Source organism: Manis javanica, chromosome 13 (assembly GCF_040802235.1).
Source record: "Manis javanica isolate MJ-LG chromosome 13, MJ_LKY, whole genome shotgun sequence".
In the NCBI taxonomy this organism is placed as follows: domain Eukaryota; kingdom Metazoa; phylum Chordata; class Mammalia; order Pholidota; family Manidae; genus Manis; species Manis javanica.
In genome coordinates, this window is record NC_133168.1 from 95,602,080 (window position 1) to 95,625,435 (window position 23,356).

A 23,356-nucleotide genomic window follows, 5' to 3' on the forward strand; every position below is an offset into this window, starting at 1 on the left:
AGCCCCGCCTTGGGTTTAACCCCTCAGATGCGAGGAGTTTCTGCTCAAGCCCCGCCCCTTACGCAAGCCCCCTCCCTTACGCAAAGCTCCCTGTCGGCGACCTCTCCGTATCCGGCGTCTTTGGCTCATGCCACGCCCCTCCCCGCAAGCCCTGCCCCGGCCCGGAGTCTCGCCTTCTCTAAAAGCTCAGCTGGAGCGGAGAGTCTCTTTCGCGACTCTACCTCTGCGTCCCATTCCCGGCTCTGGTCGCGAGCCTGGAGGTTGTTTTACTTTCTGTCCACTTGGGTGGGTTTGAGAGGCCTGCTGATGACCGCTCTCCCTGTGGGGATGTGGCCCTCTTGGCACAGCCAAGTTCTGCTTGTCCCTTTGACAACCCTCCTAGGTGCCAGCCTTTTCGTGGGGCCTTTTAAGGGCCCACTCAGTACCGGAAGTTCAGTGTCTCTAAATTAGTGGTTCTCAATTGGAGTGATCTGCCCCCATGGGACACTGGGCTGTGTCTGGGAGCATATGTGGTTGTCACGACTGGGGGAGCTCCTGGCATTGAGTGAGTCGGGGCTGGGGAGGCTGCTCACGTGCCCAGGACCGCCCCCCAGAGAATAACCCAACCCCAAATGTCGGCAGTGCTGAAGGGGAGAGACCCTACTCTAAGTGTAATTCATTTTGAAGATTCTTCTTGACACATACACACACACAACTCACTACAAGCCAGGCCATCTTGGAGGCCGCAGCACTGAACAGCCCTGACATGATACCAGTCCTTGGAAACTTGGAATCAGGGAAGCAGTTCATAACCAAACTGTTGATTACAATGAAGTTACTTTTTTGGTTAATAACAGCTTAAGATATTCACATAGCATACAATTCATCCATTTAACATGTACAAATAAATGGTTTTAGTATATTCATAGAGTTGTGCAACCATCACCACTACCTAATTCCAGCATATTCTTATCACCCCAAGAAGAAATCTTGTGTCCATTAATGGTCACTTCTCAGCCCCCACCCCACCTCAGCCCCTGGCACACTAATTATCTATCTATATGGATTGGTCTGTTTTGGGCATTTCACATCAATGGAATCCTATTCAGCAATAAAAAAGAATAAACTCAATACCTACAACTTGGATGAAGTGCTAGAGAATTATGCTGAGTGGAAAAAGCCATTGCCAAAAGGTTATATACTCTTGTGACTCCATTTACATAAAATTATTGAAAAGCCAAAATTATAGAAATGGATAACATGTATTTATGTTTTCTGGGGTTTAAGGACCTGGAGGTAAGGACATAGAGGATTTATTTCTTACAACCAAATGTGAATCTGCAATTATTTCAAGTTTTAAATTAATTTTAAAGAAGGTAAAAAAAAAGGAACATTTACCACCCATAGTGGGGGGGTTTCTTTGCCCCTTTAAGCAGGCACAGGATTAGTTAAATCTTGGACAGAAATCATGGCAAGCCCGGGATGCCAAGAAGAGCCATATGGATGATTTAATGGATGGCCTTCATCCATCTGCATCTTCATGTCCATGTGTGGCCACAGGGAAGAATCTAGTGGGTCTGGCAAATGCAGCTCTCCCATCACGCCGTGGCTAAAGTCTAGTGTAGTAATTACACATGGCCTCCCTCCAACTCCCTGCAGGTATAACTAGATAAGGAAGGTGCATGCTTTACACATAAACAGGTCTGTTGTAATGTTTTCTCTGGATTACATACTGTCTTTCCCCTTGTTAGTTTCTACAAGCATTGTGCCACATGCTCTACATGCACAGTTGTATCCAGTCTTCACAATAGCCCTTGAAAGTAGATACAGTCAATTTTTGCTATTGGCAGCAGTTCTGTTCTGGGAAGTCAACACAAGACACTGAAATAGTGAATAGTGAACCACTGCTCCTAGGGGAAATACAGGGTTAGGTTCCTGCAAAGCTCCGGTCACAGTATCTTCATCAACTGATCAATACATATAACCTTGGGTTAAGTGCACTTCTGTTTAAAGATGCCCTATTTAATATACACTGTCCATTCATTGACACTGGACCCACAGCCAATGGCACTGTAACTAATGCCTGAACGAAGCTCATCTAATACATGCATTTTCTCCATAAGGCACATCACAAACTCCTTGGGCTCAGAAACACTAGACAGCACTACAGCACCATGCCTGGGAGCCCCTATAAACAACAAAACCACCAACATAAAGCACAAACAGGCAAACAACAGGGCGTTAAATAAACCCCCCCAAAAAAGCAGTTATTTACAGTCTGGGCTGGAATAAGAAGATAGAGCAATGCCTTGTTCAGCCTCAGCTGGGAACATGCAATGGCCAACCCTCAAATTGTTCACGGCTCTGTTATCTGCAAACGACCCTGAAAGCACCATGAGTTTTGATTTTAGGGTCAATGGTATCACACAATGAATTTCAGCCACTAGGCAAATTCACAAATCCAGAAACAACACATAATGAGAATGCAACGTATTGGTGTTTGCATTACTACCCTTTGCAAATCAGGAAAATGAGACTCAAAGAGGGTGAGCAATTTTATTGCCTAAACTAATTTTAGTGATAACTGTCTCAGGTGTTCTAAGGTTTCTCAACCCCCACACCACTGATATTTGGGGCTGGATAATTCTCTGTCGCGGGAGGCTGTCTTGTGCATGGTAGGGTGTTGACTATCTCTGATCTCTACCCACTCCATGCCAATGTCACCCCTATCCCCCAAGTCACAATAACCAAAATGTCCCCAGACGTCACCACCAAATGCCCCCTGGGGGAGGGGCAGAATCCCCCCCAGTAAGAACCACTGGTCTGGAATTAGAAATACAGCAACGACAAAATGCAACATCTCTGATCTCAAGAAGCTTGTGTTAGGGGACTGGGGTGCCGGTGGGGCGGGGGCAGTAGTGCTTCATGAGGATAGCAGCATTCTAGTTTGGGAACATGGAAAGTTCTGGAGATGGCCGGTGGCGATGGTTGCACAACAATATGACCGCTGAGATGTACACTTAAAGTGATTAGAATGGTAAATTTTCTGTTACGTATGTATATTTTTAACCACAATTTAAAATAAACCAGACAAGAGCCAGTCCCTCGCCAGGGCCTCAGCACCACGGACAGCTCCCTGAGCGCTCTCATAGGGGAAGGGCTGCTGCTTTGCAGTCTTTAAACGCCCCTTTGTCCAGAGCGCCTTCCTTTCCGCTTCTTTATCCAACCAACTCCTACTGACTCTTCAGGGCCCAACTCGCATTGTCACCTCTCCCACCCGACCCTGGAGAATCTTCCCGTGCGCGCCCACCCCTCCCCCCACCCCTCTCTGCCACCAAGCCACTCTGCTCCAGAGATGTCCCTAAATCAGCCCAGGCTCTCTGCCTATCTGTTTCTAAGAACGGCAGTTCTACCAAACCCAAGCCTTATTCATTTTGGACGCCAGTGCCCAGCACTGGGACAGGCCTGGATTTCCTGCTCAATGAACACAAGTGCCTCTTCTCAGAGCTCCAGTACCTCCAGGCAGCAGATGCAGAGTCCTAAATCTTTGCTAAAAGAGACTCTGGGCCCGCTGCCTTCGTCCCTTGGGCTTGAGGGGGTGGGAGGGGCACAGACCCGGACGGCAGTGAGTGAGTCAGTGATGTGAGTGAAGTGTCGTCTGATGTGCAGTGAAGGGGTCCAGCATCCACACATCCTACCTGCATTTCCCGCATGTCTCCTCTGTGCCACGTAAGGCCGGTTGTGGCAGTCAAAGTAAGCATAGCGCTGCCTTCTGCAGAAAATACTGCCAGGCACACGACCAGCCAGGTCTCTTTCCTCTGGAGATTTGTATTCTAGTAAGGGGACCAGAGCATAAACAGGGAAACAAAGAAATTATTTCATATCACGGTGAGGGCTACCACCAGTGCTTAAGAGGGGCAGGAGAGAAAAACAGGCATCAAGTCCTACTTTGGGGTCACATATGAGTTTCCTGTGGCTGCTGCAACGAAATTCATGAACTAGGTGGATCAAAAAAGTACAAATTTATTTTCTCATAGTTCTGGAGGCCAGAAGTCCAAAATCAAGGTATTAACTGGGATGGTTCCTTCTGGAAGCTGCGAAGGGGTAAACATTCCATGCCCCACCCCATCTCTCTCTCTCTCTCTCTCTCTCTACAGCTTCTGGTGGTTACCAGCATCCTTAATGCTTCTTGGCTTGTAGATACATCACCCCGATCTCTGCCTCTGTTGACACGTGGCCTTCCCTCCCCATATGTCTTCTCCCCTCCTTTCCTCTTATACAACACTTGTCACTGGATTTAGGATTCCCCTAAATACAGATGCTTTTCTCTCAAGATCCTTAATTCCTTCTGCAAAGACCTTTTTCCAAATAAGGTGTCATTCACCAGGTCGAGGGGTTAGGACACGGACATATCTTTTGGGGAGGGCCACCGTTCAACTTGCTGTAGTTCTAAAAATAAAACCAGCAACCAGCAAGAATGAACAGAACCTTTCTCAGGCTCCAGCACTGCGCGCTTTTCTGTGCATTTTCTTATCAAACGCTGAAATGTCAGTACCGTAATGCTTCCATTTTACAAATGAAGAAACTGAGGCCCAGTGGGTAAGGTCACTTACCCCACAGGGTCCCCAGCTAGTGAGTGGCCCAGCCAGGGTTCAAACCCACTTCTGGTCTGATTTCAGAGGCTGTCCTCTTTACTTTCTACCACTCCACTGTCTTCCTGAAGTTCTCCAGGACAGGGCCACCGCAGCGCCCAACTGCAGGAAGCGCCTTTCCCTTGGTGGCCCCGAGCAAGGGTGTCTCAGAAGATTCTACCTCCTCAACACCCCCTTGTGCCCCAAGCCCGGTCCTTGGCACGCGGCGCAATCATAGTGAATAACTGGCTGAGGGTTCAGAGGATATTTTCCCCTCCCTTCCACAGAATCCAAGGAATGAGGGCATCGCCGGCCATTTATTTATTTGCTTGTTTCTTGTTTTGTTTTCAATCCGCGATGCGCCATCAGGAAATCATTTCCGCTTCTGCCCCTGGTGAGGCTCGGTGAAGTGCTCCCCTTTCAGCCAATGAGGAGCACGGGTTTCTGGCAGGGGGCTGTGCTTTTTGGTCAGCCCTGCCCCCACCCACCCTGCACACACAAAAGCAGCATAATTAACGGTGTTAAGGAAGCCGAGCCTCTTCCAGCAGCGAGCTGGGAAGGAGAAAATACCTCGGAGGCCCGGAAACCGACGATGACAGGGGGCACCGCCGCGGCGGAGCAAGGGGGGACTGACCGCTAACTGCGAACCGCCCCCCCCGCCGCTGGACAAACGGCCGCGTTGCTCTGGGTGACCTTCCCTGGATGCAGAGCCCGCCGCTGCGTGCATCTTGCTCCGATGCTCTCAAGGCCCCGGGACTGCGCGCTCTGAAGGCGAGGGATGCCCGGCTGCAACCGCGCGGGGCCCGCCTTTGTTTGCGCGTAACTCGGGGAGGCCGCGGAGAACCCAGCGGCCGCGGAGGTGAGTTCACCTTCCTTTCCCCCCTCCCCCGGCCCTGCCCAGGAAGGTTTGTCCGGAGGCATCTGCGGCTGCCACGCTCCTTCTGGCAGCGGGGCGGGTGGGAGCAGAGAAACAGGGTCCTGTGAGTCTTGGGATGGGTGGCACCCATTTTTCCCCAAGCGGAGGAAAACCCTGCACAGGCGGACACACCACGGCTCCCCTTCCATGCCCACCGTCCACCTGGAAGGCAGAGGACTGCACCAGTTTCAGGACGTGCGTAGAGATAAGGCGGAATAAAACCCTCAGCCTCTCTCTGGGATGCTTCCTGAGAGACCGACCTGTATGCGTCCCATCTCGGTGCTTTTCCTATTTATAACACCGTGAGCGGATTTGAAAAAAAAAAAAGACTTGGTAGATGGGTACGGAGAGGCTTGTCTATGGGGTGGGGAGGAAGCGAGAGGGTTGAAGATAGAGATTCCTTTTCTATCTGAACTTGGTGTGATTTGCTGATAATTCAGCTCCACAGCGCCCAGGGGCGCTTCTCAGCGGCATGCGCCATCCTCAGATGTGAAGTCAGGATGGAAGAGTGGGAGTGTGCAGGGCCCCCCCGGGACCCATCCACACCCCACGTTACAGTATTTGGGGCCACACGCGTGGCTTCAGATTTGGCTGGTGGGGGCGGGGTCCCTCCCGAGGGCTGGGGTCACACCCAGCCTAATAAGGAAAACAGACGCAGAGACCACTCCCTGCAGAAAGGAAAATGAATTTCCTTTGACGCAAACTGCCATTTGCAGCAAGGTGCTGGGTGGTTGTCGCCCATGACAGCAAGAGATCTTTTTTTTTTTTAAGCTACTGCATATTGTGTCCCTCCTCCATGAATGAATGACGGCATTCAGGAGAGTGGCAAGAAGCCAGGGAGAAATCCTCACGGAAGTAGGGGTGGTGTCTAATTTCAGCCACCCCTTCCACCCTGCCTGGCCCTCACCTGGCCCAGACTCCCTCTGGGCCCTCCCTCTCTGAGCCACAATCCCAAATGCAGACCCACCATGTACAGGGGGAGGTGGTCCAGTGTGGGACTTTGGATGACACCCCCAAACTGTTGGCCGTGCGCCAGCTCTACAGAGGGGTGGCGGGAGCGTCAGGAAGGGTGAGGGGCTGGAGGCCGGGTGCTGGCGAGTGAGGATAGGAGAAGCTGCCTGGAGAACGAGGTGCCGTGGGATGGCCCAGTAGGCACTCTATCCTGACCACCAAGCCTGTGCCTGAAGTCCTTTCACAAACATGTGATTAAGACAACATTTCTCAGTCTCAGATCTATGAACTTTTGAGGCCGGATCATTCTTGGTCATGAAGGGCTGTCCTGTGCACTGAGGGGCATTGGGAAACATCCCTGGCCTCCACCCACTTGATGCTGGGAGCAGCCCCCAACCCACTGGTGACAACCAAAAATGTCCCCAAACATTGCCATGTGTCATTCCTGGGGGGAGGGGATGGCAATAAGGTCCCCAGCTGAGAACCACAGGTTTAAAAGCACAAAACCTGTGTGTGGTGCTGATTGAGTTATCAGATCCTAGAATGTTATGCCCTATAGGTATCATAGAGAGATCATTTCTAACCCAAATCTCGCACTTACAGACAGGGAAACTGAGGCCAGGGGAGGTGAATGGTCTGGGAGTTGGCCATACCCTAAGGTAGACCCAAATTCAGTCTCAGTCAGCAGCTGTGACTCTACTCCCAGGCAGCCCAGCACTTAAGCCACAATCTAGAGTGCTGTCCCCCCCCACCTTTGCCCCCAGCTACCTTCTCAGAACAATAAAAACAAAATTGTGGTTGGTAATAATGGTGATCCTGACTTCCAAACCTAATGCCTTTCTGCACTGCCTTTGTTAGCCCTAGGGCAGCAGGTTGTCAGGACTTGCTGCTTTGTGGAGGGACAAAGTGGCAGGACAGGTAACCTGGAGCAGATAGAGGTGTGTTGGGGTTAACCAGGTCATGCTTGAAAGTATCAGTCCCAGCAAGGATGCTTAAGTATATCAGTCATTAACACTTTAGTATAAGTGACTTCAATTGGATCTATTACTTCCCAGTTGAAGTGCAAAAGAAGGAAAGGACGATGTGCCCTGGGGAGGGTGGATTTCAGAGTTTCAGAGGAAGGGTGGCTTGGACTGGAGTCTCAGTCTCTCACCTGGCTTAAATCCACACAGGTGTCCTCAGCCCTTTGTGCCTGTTTTCTCACCTGTGAAATGGGGAAGCCTCATGGCGTTCAATAAGACAATGGGTGAGGAGCTCTTTGCAACTGATCTGAAGTGCTGCACGTGGGTGGAGGGGTGTCAGGTCGGTGATCATCCAGTGAAACCCCATCTGTGGCTCTCCTTCAGGGTCCGTCCCTGCTTGAAGCCGGCGCCTCTTCCCAGACCCCATGGGGACCACTGAAGCCACGCTCCGGATGGAAAATGTGGATGCGAAGGAAGAATGGCAGGACGAAGCTCTTCCCCGGTATATCTCCCCCAGTCTCCGTGTCAGCCATAGAGGGAGTGTGCCCCACATTTCTCCAAGGTGCAGGAGACACTGCTAGCTAGCCAGGCCAGGCACATAATGAATATTTGCTGAATTATTTATGATTGATTCCCCACCCCCACCCCTAAGAAAGCACCGGTTAAGCTCCCATTCCCATGCCACCTTAAAAATTCCAAACATTCCTTCTGAAACCATCTCATGGGCTAATAACCATCTTCTTACCTGGGTTCCCATGAATCCAGATGATAGCATATTTTTACCTGCAGTAGCCAGAGGGACGGTATCATAGTCCTGCTTAAAACCCCTGGGGCAAATGCCCATCCCACAGAAAAATCAGGGTTCGGCTTCCGCCCGCTTCTTTGGCCTCACTTCTCGCGCTCTGTCGCCTTGGTGCCTCTCCAGCTTCTACAGCTTCCTTCCTATTCCTCCACCATGCCCGGTTGCCTCTGACTTTCAGACTCCAGGTTGACTGTTCCCTCTTCCCAGAACACTCTTCCCCAGACACCCATGCCTCCCTCGCTTCCTCCAGGTCATTGCCCACAGGCCGCCCACTTTCCCTCCTCGCCCCTTCTCTACCCTCACTCCCAGTCTGTGACTTGTTTCCTTCCTGAATAACAGCCCCCGAAGATAACCACGTCCTAACCCTTGGAACCTGAGAATGCTCGGGTGCCCACGTGGCAGAAGGCATTTGCAAACGTGATTAAGTGAAGGATCTTAAGCTGGGGAGATGATCCTGGATTGTCCAGCTGGGTCCTCAGTATCATCCCAAAGGTCCTTTAAGAGGAGGAAGAGGCAGATTTGCCTACACACATAAGAGATGCGAGGTTGGCAGCAACAGACTGGAATCATGGGAGGAAGAGGCCATGAGCCAAGGAATGCAGGCAGCCTCTGGACACTGGAAAAGGCATGGAAACAGACTGTCCCCTAGCTAAATACGTTATGTATTTACCTTGTGTATAGTCTGCACCACGCCCCAGATGGAACCGCACGAGAGCTGCGGCCTTTGATTTGGTCCCTGCTGTCTGCCGGCATGAGGACAGACCCTCGCCTACAGACAGCACTCGTAAATACTGGGCAGGTGGGTAGCAGTCCCTGGTAGGAGTAAAAAAATCACGTAGGAAGGAAGTCGGGGGCATCCACTGCTGAGACGTGTGAGCCGCCAGGGCTTCTCTCTCCCTGTTTTCTCCTCCGGTGGCGAGGCGTTGGATAAGAGCAAATATCGCCAGCACAGCCTCTTCCAATTCCTTGGCTGGATACACCTGCTCACCGCCCGCCTCCTTTAATTTCAAAGAGGGTACCCCCAGGAGATTATACCCAAGAGTTAGTTACATAACATCTGGGAAGGAGTAGTCAAAGCGACTGAGCATGTGCATCCTGGAAAAGGGAATCCATAAAGGACCTCCAGCGCCAGAAATCGCAGTTGGGGAGGGTGCTGGGGACAGAACTAGGCTGCTGAGTAAGCAGGAAAAGGAATCGGGTTTGAGTCTGATACAGAATGTGTGGACTCAAAGGATCTGATCCATGCTTTCTATGACTGGTCCCCCTCAAAAGCAAGTTGGGCTGATGTGCGAGGTCTCGAGCTGCCTGTCGTGTCCGCGTTGAAGGTGCTGTGATGAGGGTGTCACCCCTCTTTGGGGAACTTCAGCCCTCTCCCAGATCTAGGCACGCTCAGTCTCTCCACTTCATGCATGTACTTGGGGCTCTGAAAGTGATAGGCGCCCCTTCTCAGAACAGCCGGGAGTCTCTTGTCTGCTGGGCACCCTTGACTGCCGAGTTCATCTTCACGGAATGCAAGTATTTGGGAAAACAGACGGCCACCTCGTCAGTGCCGACCTCCTGTCCTTTCCCCTCGGAATTTGATCTCCTTTCCACATTCCCTCCTTAGAAGTCTTTCTCTTCATCTCAGTATAAGGAGGGCTGATGCCTGAATATTTAGAGAGGGGTCTCGTGGCGCCCAGACTTGGCAGTCTGAACAAATTAAGGATCGATTTTGAGCATGAAGTCCTGATGCAGTTGAGAAGCTCTGGAAGGGGCGCGAACTGGCTCTGAGGGCTGTTGCTTGCTCCTGGTGTGGGAAGACTGTTTCCTCCTTTGCTAAATGGGTGATCTCCGTGGGTTCCTTTCAGGGCTAGACCCGCAGGCTACGGAGGGGTCTCTGGCCAGGCTTAGCTTCATTTACCACCCAGTCCCACCAACTCCGGCCTCTGATGACTGAGACCAAAACATTCCTGGGTCTGGGCTTCCAAAAACCTTTCGATTCATCCCTGCCTCTCCAGGCGGCAGAGCCCAGCCCATCCTGGACGTTTTAAAACAATTGTCTTATGACAGCACAGACCTCACCTTGCTTGCTCTGATTTTATTTTGAGCAGCGCGGCAGAATCACAAGGGCACCAAGCTTTCGGATCAGACTGTCATGGGTTCAGGTCCCAGTTCCCCAAAAGGCTTGCTCGGCCACCTTGGGCAACTCTTCCAGCAGCTCCGTGCCTCAGTTTCCCTATCTGTAAAATAAGGACAATAATCCCTCACTCAAGCAGTTGTCATGAGAATTCAGTGAGGCATGCAGGGTAAGGCAGCGGAGACTGAGGCCATATAATTATGAAATCTGCCCAAATAAATTGTCACCCTCAGTATTATTCCTACCGGCTTGTATCTTGTTCACTCCAGGTCCTTTTTTGCAGTCCACCCACCCCATATTTGAAAAGATATTCCCTCTCCCAAGGCTGGGCTGACCACAGTGGCAAATGCCAGTTTCAAGTGCATTTTTCCCAGCTGCCCCGGGCTCCTCCACCTTTGCAGTAGTTCAGAGTTTGCAGGATACTGGCCTCGCTGTACTGCCTTCGTGGTGAGCCATGCCTCTGCCAAGGCTTCTGTCTTCCTCGTTCTGGAAGAAATGAGTGCAGCCCCTTGATGCCGTGTCCAGCTGCGACTCAATAGGGGTGCCTCTGTTGGCGCCAGGCAGCCTGCAATCCTCTTCCTTCTGGCTCTGTGAGCCCTTCCCAGGGGGGTGTCTTCCAGCTCCCCCAGGGTATCAGAGTGCTTGCCCTGTGCCCATAGCCCCTCTTTCCCGTGTCCTCCTTCACCTCCGGTCCTTTTTCAGGTTCCTACAGAGCCAGAGGGCAGCCTGGTGATTGCCCAGCTCATGGTCTCATTTCTCTGTTCATTCATTCTGATGACATGCAGCAACTGTGTGCCAGGCCTTGGGTAAGACTCTAGGGACCCGTGGAGAACAAGACCGATGCCCTAATGGGGCGTTCACTGCCTGGGGCAGAGATGGGCCATCCCCTTGTAACGTCATAACCCAATGTGACATTACAGCTGGGTTCTCCAGGCTCAGAGAGTGCCCGGGTGCAGTCTGATCTGGTTGGGGAGGTTGGGGAAGGCGCTGACCCTGAGTTGTGAAGGGTGAAGACGGATGAACAAGGGGAAAGAACCTAGGGGAAAGGGTGGAGCATTCCAAGCAGAGAAAGCATGCTGGTGCAAAGGCCCTGAGGCCACCTTGAGCAGATTGAGGGGCTGAAGGAAGACCCAGGGGGAAAACTGAGGACCAGGGCAGGAAGGGCCTAGCCAGGGTCTCACAGCTAAGGAAAGGCAGGAGCAGGGTTAGATATCTGGCTGGTGCTTCACCTGCTCTTCCCTCCAGACCCAGCGGCTGTGGGTTTTGTTTGTAATTATTTATTCTGATACAATCCCAAACCGAACAGAAATTACAAGAACGGTATAAGGAATATCTGTAAGGCTTTACCCAGGTGCATCAATTGTAAGCATCTCTCTCCCTTTGCTTTATCGTTCTCTCTCTGTCTCTCTCTGCCTCTCTCCCTCCATCTCACTCCAAATAAACTCCATCCCTGTTTGTATCTGTCCGCCCTGCCCAGGGCATGCCAGCACAATCTCCCTCCTCCCTCCCCTAGCCCAACATGTGAACAGAGCAGGTTCGTGCTGCCCACAGCTCAGCAGTCCCCAAAAAAACCCTGTGCAGGAGCCGTCGGTTCAGGGCAGGAAGTGATGGAGGGCCCCAGCCAGCCTTGTCAGCCCCGCCTTCCTCCTTTCCTGTGATCCAGCCTTTCACACACTTCATGTGCTCGGGCCGCTGTAACACGTGATACCACAAACGGGACACACAGCAGATGTGTTCCTTACAGTTCTGGAGGCTGGAAGTCCAAGGTCAAGATGCCAACCAGGCCATACTCCCTCCGAAGCCTAGGGGACAGTCCCTTCTGCCTCTTCCGGCTTCTCGTGGGTCCAGCAATCCTTGGGCCTCTTTGGCTTGCAGACACATCCCTCCAATCTCTGCCTCGTCTTCCCGTGCCCTTCTCCCTGTGTCTGTGTCCAAAGTTCCTTATTCTTATAAAGACACCATTCACTGGATTTAGGGCTCATAGTGTGACTTCATCTTGACGACATCTGCAAAGACCTTATTTCCAAATAGGCCACAGTCCCGGGCGCTGGGGGTTAAGATTTGAATTATCTTTTTGTAGTGGGGGGACACACAATTCAACCCACTTCAGAAGGTTACTATACACTTTGCATAGTAAGGGGAACCCCCCTTTGCATTTGCCCATCGCAGATTCTGGGTTGAGCGCGGCGGGGAACCATCTGATCCACCCCCCCCACCCCCCACCCCCGTCCACGGGGAGGCCTCAGCTCCGCATGAGCATGAGGTTTTCCCGGGGTTTGGGGAAATAGCGAGGAGGGCTCACCTGGCCTGGAAAGCCGCAGCCCTGGGGACCGGCAGGATGGGTGTCCGCTCGAGCTATGTCGGGAAGCAGGGAGCCCCTCCGAGGAGCCTGTGGTCCTGCTGAGCCGGCTTCTCCAGGGCAGCATTCTTGAACGTCCATCGCATTCCGCTTTCCGGGGGCGGTGCCAGCTGCTTGGGCCTCGCGGCTTCCTCCCGGCCCCACGACAGCTCCTCCCCCTGGCCCTGCCTCCCCCACGCCCCCGTGGCTCTCTCTGCTCCTGGCACCCTGGTCCGCTCTCCGATCTAGTCCTAGACCTCGCCCAGCTCACTCCAGCCCCAGGGCCTTTGCCCCTGCTGCACCCGCGTCTGGACTGCCCTTCCCCCAATCTTCCCACAATGCCAGTCTCTTGCTTCCAGGTCTCCGCTCAAAAATCACGTCCTCAAAGAGGCCAACCCTGATCACCCCGAAGCGCACCCTTCTCTCCCTTCCTGCATCTGGTTTATTTTCTCTGTTGCAAGTATCAATCAGCTTTGTTCATCTATTTGCTTCCTTGATTTATCTTCCTTCCCTCTTGTATCAGTCAGGGGTCCTCACAGAAACAGAACCAGTAGTTCTTCATTTTATATGTGTGTGTGTGTGTGTGTGTGTGTGTATGTGTGTGTGTGTGTGTGTGTAAATATATAAAACATGTATTAATTATAGTAACTATATACAATTATGTCTAGTTACATATTAGATATATTTTGTATATTTTATTTTATATATATGTATATTTATATAAATATATGTATATTATATTTTATATATAAAAATTACATATACTTATATATATTAATTAGCTAATATATATTTGTATTATATACTATTATAGCTAATGATATATTTTTATATATAATACTAAGCATATATATGTATTACTTTATATATCTTGTGTATTCTTTTATATACATAAGTCTACATATTTTTGCTTTTTTTTTTTTGGTTGAGTATGTATATTTTATGTCTAGTATATATAATTTATTCCAAGGCATTGGCTTGCACCACTGCGGGAGCTGCCAAGGCTAAAATCTGCAGGGCATGGCGGGAACTTGGGCAGGAGTCCGTGCTGGTGTCTTGAGGCAGAACTGTGTCCTTTTCAGGAAAACCTTCAGGCCTTTTCAGTTACACGAGGACCACATTGTCAAGGGTAATCTCTTTTACTTAAAGTCAACAGATTGTGCATGTGAATGAAGCACAGCTACCACATACCTTCCAAGCAGCGCCTGGACTAACAGTGATCTTCTAACTGGGGACCGTAGGCTGGCCAGGTCGGCATAAAACTGCCCATAAGCCCCTCCAAACTGGGACCCTGCCTCTCACATTCAGCTCTGTACGCCTCGCGCAGCCCAGAAACCTCATGCATATGTGTTCACTGAATGAGAAGGAGGCACCACTTCTATTTCCATGTTACTGATGATGTAAACAGGCTCAGAGAGGGAAGGCTAGCACTGGAGAGTGGCACAGCAAGGGTGTGCTCTTAGACCCTCAGACATCTGCATGGATTCCCTCACATTCCTCGGTTTCCCAGTCTGCACCAAGCAGCTGGGTGCTTTCCCCACCTTGACATTTCAGCAGCAGCCGGGCAGCAGTCCACTAGATTAGAGGCCAGCATAGGATTGACGTGGACTGTCCAGGGTTGGGGATGGGGCCACATCCTGATGAGGACTGAAGAAAGAGCCGGCTGCACAGCAGTGCAGTTTTCCTCTGGCAGGTGGAGTTGGTGGCTGGACAGGGTGCCCTCGGGGCCCCTGGCTGGGCAGGCAAGGGGAGCACCCCCAGGCCAGTAGGCCTCTTCCCTGCTGTCCCCACTGGGGTTGTTGTACATGTGCTGGCCAAGCACAAGGGGGCAGTAGAGGGCAGTGACTGGAATTGGCTCTGCCAGGAGGTGGTTTCAACCCCCACCACCCCAAGGGGAGTCCCCTAGCCGCCTCAGTTTCCTTCTCTGTGAAACAGGCTTCTTACCTGCCTCCTAGGGTTGCCATGAGGAGCAAATAAGATCCTGCTGTGAACATTCCAGCGTGGCACCCAGCAAATGCCATGTCCACGGGGGCAGTTAGGAGGATGCCAGCTGCTTCTGGAACAGGAATTGCCACCTCGGACTAATGGGCACCAAGAAGGCGGCATAAATGAGAGAATAAGCTGCAAGGAACTTCCAATACCCAGGGAAGCAGGGGTGGCCGACAATCAGTTCCTGATAGTTGTTACCACATGGCAAGGGCAGATCTGATTCAAGAAAAGACAGAAATCGGGGGCTCTCTTGTCCCCTCCTGGCCTGAGCCAGGAGCTCTGTCCTCTCACTTTATCTCTAAAAAAGCAAAGCCTCTGCCTTGCTCCCCTAAAAAAAAAAGAACAGACAGAAATCCAAAATGTTTTGTGTCACATCACTGGTTTGACAGCAAATCGAAAATGTGTTTAAAGGCTGTGTGGGCAGGACAGAGCAGCACGTACGTGAAATGGGCATGTGAGATGAATCTTCAGGCCTGTCTTCCTCTTTAAAATTCTCTTCTGACTTTATTTGAAGCTTGCTTTTTTTTTTTTTTATCAAGGGCAGATTCCCATAACACAAAATTCATCATTTTAAATGTACGATTCGGGGGCATTTGGTACATTCACAGTGCTGAGCAGCCATCCCCTCTGTCTAGTTCCTAAGCGTCTCTATGGTCCCAAAATGAATCCCCATCTCCTGAGCAGTCCACTCTGTGTCTTGTCTGAATGTTTCTGCCCTGGGCAAGTTTACTCCTGATTCCATGAGACTGAGAAATGATAACGGAACTTCTTGGGGTCAAAGGGTTTATATTCGGCTTTATTCTCCCAGTGACAGGTTGAGTTCTAGGATCCCATCTGCAACCAGCAGTCTGCAGGTCGGTGATCCACTTCTGTCTCTTTATATAGTGACTTAGTCAATAACAGCTCATTGCCTATGGGTGTGGAGGCAGTAGCCTAGCAGGAGGCCAATTACACCATCAAGTAGCTTAGGATCAGGTGAGGATCCTGGTCTCAGGAGCTTCCATTTTCCCCACACTCCCCAGCCCTTCCCCCAGCCCCGGGCAACCACGAATCCACTTTCTGTCTCTGAATTTGCCTGTTCTGGACATTTCACATGAGTAGATTCGCACACTGTATGAACTTTGGGGTCTGACTTTTTACATTTAGCATCGTGTGTTCAAGGTCATCCATGTTGTAACGTGTCAGTGAGTGATATTCCAGTGCGTGGATGGACCACATTGTATTTACCCAGTCATCCATTCATGAATATCTGGGTCGTTTCCACTTTTTCGGCTCCAGTGACTCATTCGAGTATGAGTTTTTGTGTGGACAGATGTCTTCATTTCCTTTGAGCCTCTGCTCGATGTTCACCTTTGACCTCCATGAGAACAGGGTGACATCCAATTCATCCTTTACGTCCTGGACCTGCCAATGCACCTGGGAGGTAGTAGTTATTCAAAGAACATTTGGTGCATGGTGAATGAGAGAAAAGCGGAATGGTGGGAAGGAAAAAGCATGGATAGGTTTCACCTGTGAAAGGTGCTGGCTCACATCCTATGAGGAACAGAGATGAGGGAATGCGTTGTTTTCAGAAAGTAAAGGAAAAAGCAATCTGCCATCTTTCCCCATCTAAACAGCTCCCCTTTCAGCTGAGCCAGCACTGCTGGGTTGCAGACACAAGGCTGCAGCACCCCCCTGAGTCAGCATGCCCTGCAGCGAGACCCCCTGGCAGCCCTGTGCGCTCTGCAAAGCTTTCTGCCTGGGATTGGGTATTTCCCCGGGGAGCCGAGGAGCTGGGACACATGGGACACACTCAGGGAGCATGAGCTGCTGCTCCAAAAAGCGGTGCAGGCATTGCCAAAGAAACAGGTCTTGTTTTGCAAATCCACGCGCAGCCCAGCATTAAAGGACACACGTGCAGAATTGGCTGCGTAATTCTTTAAAAAAAAGGCTATTCCTCAGAAGTTTTAGATGTACAGAGAAGTTGCAAGAATATTCCAGAAAGTTTCCCTACACCTCACACCCAGTTTCTCCTCTGATTAACATCTTACATAGTACGGGACACTCATTCCAGTTGATACTGATACGTTACTAGTGACTGAAGTCCACAGTTTATTCAGATCGCCTTGGTTTCTCCTAATGCCTTTCTCTGCCCCAGGGCCCCATCCAGGATCCCACATGACCTTCTGTGTCACATCTCCTTGGACTCCTCTTGGTTAGAACAGTTTCCAGACTTCCCATGTTTTTTGATGCCCTTGACAGTTTGGAGGAGGCCTGGTCAGGGAATTTGGTGTTTTTCTCATGGTTAGACTTGGGAGGATGAAGGGTCCCTGTCACCCCATCATGGCGGGGGTGCATGCTGTCACTGTGACTGACCACTGGGGAGGTTGACCTTGACCCCCTGCCTTATGTGTATTTTCCAGCTGTCTCTGCTGTAAGGTCGCTCTTTGCCCCCTTCCCTGCCGTGCTCTTTGGGAGGAAGTCGCTGTGCACAGCCCGTATTTACCGAACAGGGAGTCATTCTCCATCTCCTTGGGGGCAGAGTATCTACATACAGGAAATTTGTCTCTTCTTCCCTAAATTTACTTATTCAGTCATTTCGTTATGTCCATATGGACTCACGGACATTTTATCTCATACTTCAGCTAACAGTCCAATACTCCGTGATGTATTTGTTGCTCAAACTATCCCCCTGGCAGCCACAGAGAGCTTTCAGCTGACCTGTCCACCCGACAACTGCTTGCTGCGTTTGGCCGCGACAGCTCATCAGAGACCAAACCCTGCAGGACTTGCTACCTATACTTCCAAACTCTGAAACTGGATGATGTTAGATGAGATCTTTTCTCGGGCCTCCAGCTTTCCCCACCCCAACAAAAAAGACAGACAGACAGACAGAAAGAAAGAAAGGCTTAATGTCCATTAGATGATCTGAAGGGAGCTGTCCAGCACCAACATTTAAATTTCTCTGTGCTAAGGAACAGATGTATTCTGTTCCAGGGATTCCCCAAAACTAAATGGATTTTGTTGCTGTTGTTTTGTCTGAACTCCATGTTCTGGTGGCTGGATTTGTGGTGCCTGATGGCTGATATCTGCTCTCGGCTGGGTCTGAAGGCCACTCCCAGAAGAGACAGGGATGGACTCGCTCTGCAGCCCTGCGGAAGACACGTCCTGTAAGTTTCCATGCTTGCAGAAATGGGCATGCTTTCTCAAGATCTTAGCTCTGCCCGACATCGTTGAGTGTAGAAATGTCAGAATCCATGCCTCTTGGGCAGCATGTCAGGGAAGGGGGTGGTTCTGCTCCAAGGCCTGCAGGGAAAGCAGCCGGGGTGGGGAGGGGAAATGTGGGTGCAGTCATGAAGTCGGCGTGCTGGGTTGCTGTGTGTCCTGAGCTGATCGCTCAGCCTCTCTGTGCCTGTGATTCCTCATCTACTAATTTCAGGCAGTGAGCTCCCTGAAGGAGGGCCATGTGAGGATTAAATGAAGTGAAGTAATATGTGTAAAGTGGTACCAGGCACAAAGTCAGCCCCAGGAAGACTCATAGCTCTGAGGTTGCTCTGCCTGCATCTCCCCCATTCAGCCTATCATAGTGCCCACCATACAGGGAGAAGACTGACCAGAGAGGGTCAGCCATGCCCTGAGGTCACACAGCAGTGAGTGCCAGGCCTGCCCACTCTCGCACTGCACTGTGCCAATGGGCAGGTAGGAGAACCGACTTGTCCCAGTTTTCTGGGGCAATTCAGGATGGTTGGTCACCCTAGAGTACCTGAGCGCATGGGCTCTGCCTGCTGTTGTCACATCCCTGCAGGATAGACTTCATTGCATCCTTCTGCGACTCTTATTTCCTGCTTGTGTAAAACAAGGGATGTGTAATCACCATACCCGCCTTCTTAGGTGTGGCTGGCTGAATAATGGTCCCCAAAGACCTCCAGATCCTAATTCCTGGGACCTGTGAATGGCCCCTCACAGGGCTAAAAGGACTTTGCAGATGGGAATAAGTTAAGGGCCTTGAGATGGAGAGATGTGGTGGTTAATTTTATGTGTCCACTTGGCTGGGCCGCCGTACCCAGATATGTGGTTGAACCTAATTTTAAATGTTTCTGCTGGGGGCATTTTTTTTAGATGAGATTAACATTTAAATTAGTAGACTCTGAGTAAAGCAGATTGTCCTCGGTAATGTGGGTGGGCCTCGTCCAATCAGCTGATGCCTTAAGAGGTACAAAACTGAGTGTGATTCATCCTGGGGCAAAATTCCTCCCCAGTTGTGAACCTGTGAAACCAGACAAGTCATCTGCTTCCAAAATATGACAGTGGGACAAGGCATAGGGTAAAATATTCTTGTTACAACAGGGAGAAATGGGAAGGAGGAAAGGGATCGTGGATCCCAGCAGGTCTGAACCTTGGCAGGGTTAAGTTCCATTAGATTTTTCTTTAAGGGAAAATTCCATTTGATTTGAAGTGGAGAATAATCCTCTTTGGCTCAATGCTCTGTCCTCCAGGCCCACATGGTGGCATCTCTGCCGCCTGGCTTCCACACCAGTGAGAAATGTCACATAGACGCCTTCAGCTTTACTATCACCACACTGTGACCCATAACTTTAACCCCAAAGGAAAAGATATGAAGGTGGCCTTGGGTAGGTCGCAGCCTCAACATCCCCATCTGTAAAAAGTGTAACATTTCCTACCATACAAGGTCATGGTGAGATCTAGAAATTAGGTCAGCACCCAGCACGTAGCAGGCACTTGATAAATATGCCTGTTTTATTGTTTTCATTTGTTGCCCCTGCACACATTTACATCCCAGGATCTCATGAAGCCGTCACCTCTGATCAGCCGCTTAGGGATGGAGAAATTCAAAGGAAAACAATTTGAGGAGCTGGTCCATTTAATTACTGATCAGTGAACATCTTTACCTGATAGGAGGAGACCAGGACTTTCTCATTGGTTTATTTATTTTGTCCTTCCTGGGCTTGTAATGAAACTGGGGGTAGCTGCCGAAGTTTCTAGAAGGCAGCTCGGGGGCAGATAACAGCCTTCCCCCCATGTACTCCCTCCTCCCAGGGGCTGGCTCTACTCACTTGGCTGTCAGAGAAGCTTTAACCCTTTGGGGGCAGCTCAGGGGGAGAAACCACCTTTTTTAAGGAGACCAGAGTCTAGGCTGCCTCTTTAGGAGAAAGCAGTCCAAACTGTGAGGGATATCCAGCTTAATCAGCTCCTGAGCTGTGTGGAAGGGCCTCATCTCTCCGTGTCTCCATTTGCTCCTCTGGTAAAGGGGAGAATCACAGAACTTGCCTAATAGGGATACTGCCCGGTTGGAACGTGAAGACCCCCAGGGAGAGCTTCACAGAGAGCTGGCCCCTGTCATGTGATCCATGTTAGTTATCAGAATGTCGATCGTCACAGAGAGGTACAAAGTAGAATGTGGGCATCCTCTGCCAGCCAGACCCGGAGGCAACAATAACCACAGATATTGGTAGGTCCAGAGAAAACTGCCTGGAACTGGGCAGGCCACCCGGTGTCTGGTCTAGGGGGTCATCCATGCGACCTTGACCTGACTCACCTTCTGTGAGTTCCATCGTGCAGATGGTAATAATAAGTCAAGCTCAGAGCAGTGAGGTGGCTCTGGGGGGGTCACAAAGCTAGTCAACAGCAAAGGCTGGCTTGGAACCTGGGTCTGCCCAACGTCCAAGGGCCTGGCGTTGACCTCAGAACCAGACGGTCACAACACTAACAGCTGCAGTAAAAGGATGTCTTCTGACTTCTAACCACTACGTGATGGGGCTGGAGCTCCCACCGAGTTGGAAATGGAGACCAGGAGGAAGAAAGAAGAGAGAGACTGCTTTTTCATTTTGTTTTCCTGTTTTCGTCTAGCCCCTCCCAACACGCTGAACTTCAACGGGGCTCATCGCAAGCGGAAGACACTGGTGGCCCCGGAGATCAACATCTCCCTGGACCAGAGTGAGGGCTCCCTGCTGTCTGACGACTTCCTGGACACACCTGATGACCTGGATATCAATGTGGATGACATCGAGACCCCCGATGAGACGGACTCCCTGGAGTTCCTAGGAAATGGCAACGAGTTGGAGTGGGAGGGTGAGGCCGAGGGCCGTGAGGGCCGGCGGAAGAGGGAGACAGGCGGGCAGGGCGTGCAGGCGGGGAAGACCGTGTGAGCCAAGGCCCGCAGGCAGGGCACAGAGCCGTGGGCCGCACAGGCAGCCAGGAAGGGGGAGACTGGGTGGGCGGCTGTGACAAGATGTGTCCACCCAAGCGTCCCTTCCTCTTACCCCCGGGCTGCTTCCAGATGACACCCCTGTGGCTGCTGCCAAGAACATGCCTGGGGACAGCGCGGATCTGTTTGGGGACGGCGCCCCAGAGGACGGCAGTGCAGCCAATGGGCGCCTGTGGCGGACAGTGATCATAGGAGAACAAGAGCACCGAATTGATCTGCACATGATCCGGCCCTACATGAGGGTGGTGACCCATGGAGGTGAGACCACAACCCTTGCGCCTCCTCCCAGCTCCAGCTGAGCAACTGGAGGTCGTAAGCGGCCCACTCTGAACCTTGGTCTTTTCATCTGAACCACAGGGGTATTAAGCCCTTGCCTCCAGGTTGGCGGGAGTGAAACTTGCATAGATGTGCAGGGCACACCCAGGGGGCGCCTGTAAGGGTGGCTGCCGTTCCACACCAAAGGCAGAGACAGGTTGGGGTTTGCTTGTTCCCCCAGCTGGGCTACTATGACTCAGAGCTGACCCTCTGAGTGCGGACCATGGGAAGGGCTGGCTGGAGATGGGCAGACACCTGGGGTACAGTAAGGGGCGGCTCAGCGCTCAGAGAAGGCTCAGCTCCTCTCTGCCTGGGGCCACTCACTGGCTGCCTCTCCCCAGGGTACTACGGTGAGGGTCTCAACGCCATCATTGTCTTTGCGGCCTGCTTCCTCCCGGACAGCAGCTCCCCCGACTACCACTACATCATGGAGAACCTCTTCCTGTAAGTGACCCGCCGGCCCCGTCCGAGCACCGACAGTTCTGAGGGTCCCAGCCAGTGGGCTGGGTCAGACAGCAAGAACCGCATTGGCTGGGGGTTCTTCCGAGCAACAGGCTGGGGCCGGGCCACCGGCAGATCACCATCTGAGTCCCCTGCTCGCCCACTGGGCCTCATCACACAATTGCCATCAGCATCACTTATTTATCATGTATTTATTTCATCGTAAATGTCACGTATTGAGCACTTAATGCATGGCAGCCACAAAGCTAAGTGCTTCATCAGTGAAAATGCATTCCACCCTCTCCACACCCCTGCCGGGCAGACGCTGTCACCTCCCATTCTACAGCAAAGCCTGCGGCCCGGAGAACTCAGTGGCCCAAGGACACACAGATAAGTTTTATATGAAGGACACAGATAGTACATATAAAGCAGGTAACACTTAGAGCTCAGCAAATCGTGACTACTCATGTTACTGTTAATATGCAGATGTCCTTCTAACACAGTGGGGACCCCCAATCCCTAACTTTGGGTGTGGCGCACCGTCCACTTTGGGTACCTATTCCCCAACTGTTATCTGGGGCTGTTGAGACCCACCCCTCAGGTTCGTGGAGACATTAGACAGGGTCATCATATAAAGCACTTGGTGCCTAGTAAGTGCTCAGTAAAGTAGTAATCACTAGCATCCTGAAGCCCACTGACACATTTGAGATGGGATGGACTCCTCCACCCTGACTGTGCCAGGCCAGCCGGCACCACCTGAACAGGTGTGGCTGGCACAGCTGGCGCCCAAGTGTCACAGGTGTCCAGTTGGGGACCTGGGGCTTCCCAACTCGGGCTCCTCTCACCGGGGCCCCTGTCCTCTGTGCCCCATGACCAGGTATGTCATCAGCAGTTTGGAACTCCTGGTGGCGGAAGATTACATGATCGTGTACCTGAATGGAGCCACCCCCCGGCGGAGGATGCCCGGCATCGGCTGGTTGAAGAAGTGTTACCAGATGATTGACAGGAGGGGAGTGGGGTGCTGGGGACCAGGGTGCAGGAAACACCACACAGGGCCAGGGGTCCCGGGCGCTGGGGCCGGACTGGAAGGTGGTGTGGTAGGTAGCTCAGGCTGCCGTCATAAAGCACCGCAGACCAGGCGACTTGAACAGACTTTATTCCCTCCCTGTTCCAGACGCTGCAAGTCCGAGATCAGCACACGTCGTCAGGGTTGGCTTCTTCGGAGGCCGTGCGGGAGGTTCTGTTCCAGGCCTGCCTTCCCCACTTCTGGTGGTCGTTGGCAATCCTTGGTGTTCCTTGGCTTGCAGACGTGCCCCCCCATCTCTGCCTTCATGGTCACAGGACTTTCTGCCCATGTGCATGACTGTGCCCAAACATCCCTCTTTATAAGGACACCGCTCTTACTGGACTAGGGGGCCGTTCTGCTCTGGTAGGACCTCACCTTAACGAATGACACTGCCATGACCCTACTGTCCAAATCACATCCCCTTCTGGAGGTCCTGGGGGTTAGGACTGAATCTGAGGAGCGTGCCCTTTGACACAACCTCAACACGTGGTCAGACCAGTAAAATCTTTCAGAAACAGGAGGTGTGGCAGCTACAAAGTCAAGTGCTCAGACTCTAAAGTTAAAAGCCAGCCAGGACTAGATGTCAGCTCCGCCACCTGCCTGCTCTGGAAAGGGCCTTAGCAGTACAGAGAATCTCCTTCCTCC

At 51.6% G+C, this 23,356-nt stretch overlaps 1 protein-coding gene across 3 annotated transcripts in view; it reads left to right on the plus strand.

Moving 5' to 3' along the window:
• Positions 1-4,764: 4,764 nt before the first annotated feature.
• Positions 4,765-23,356, plus strand: part of ATCAY (ATCAY kinesin light chain interacting caytaxin) — a 30,104-nt gene continuing 11,512 nt past the window's right edge. The window contains exons 1-7 of one of the 3 annotated variants that reach the window (XM_073220457.1): positions 4,765-5,469; positions 7,824-7,941; positions 17,775-17,833; positions 20,532-20,753; positions 20,962-21,147; positions 21,546-21,648; positions 22,523-22,652. In XM_073220457.1, the coding sequence (XP_073076558.1) occupies positions 7,865-7,941; positions 17,775-17,833; positions 20,532-20,753; positions 20,962-21,147; positions 21,546-21,648; positions 22,523-22,652 (777 nt within the window). In that variant the 5' untranslated portion in view covers positions 4,765-5,469; positions 7,824-7,864. The remainder of the gene's footprint in view (positions 5,470-7,823; positions 7,942-17,774; positions 17,834-20,531; positions 20,754-20,961; positions 21,148-21,545; positions 21,649-22,522; positions 22,653-23,356) is intronic. The other 2 variants (XM_073220458.1, XM_073220459.1) reach the window with 2 other exon arrangements.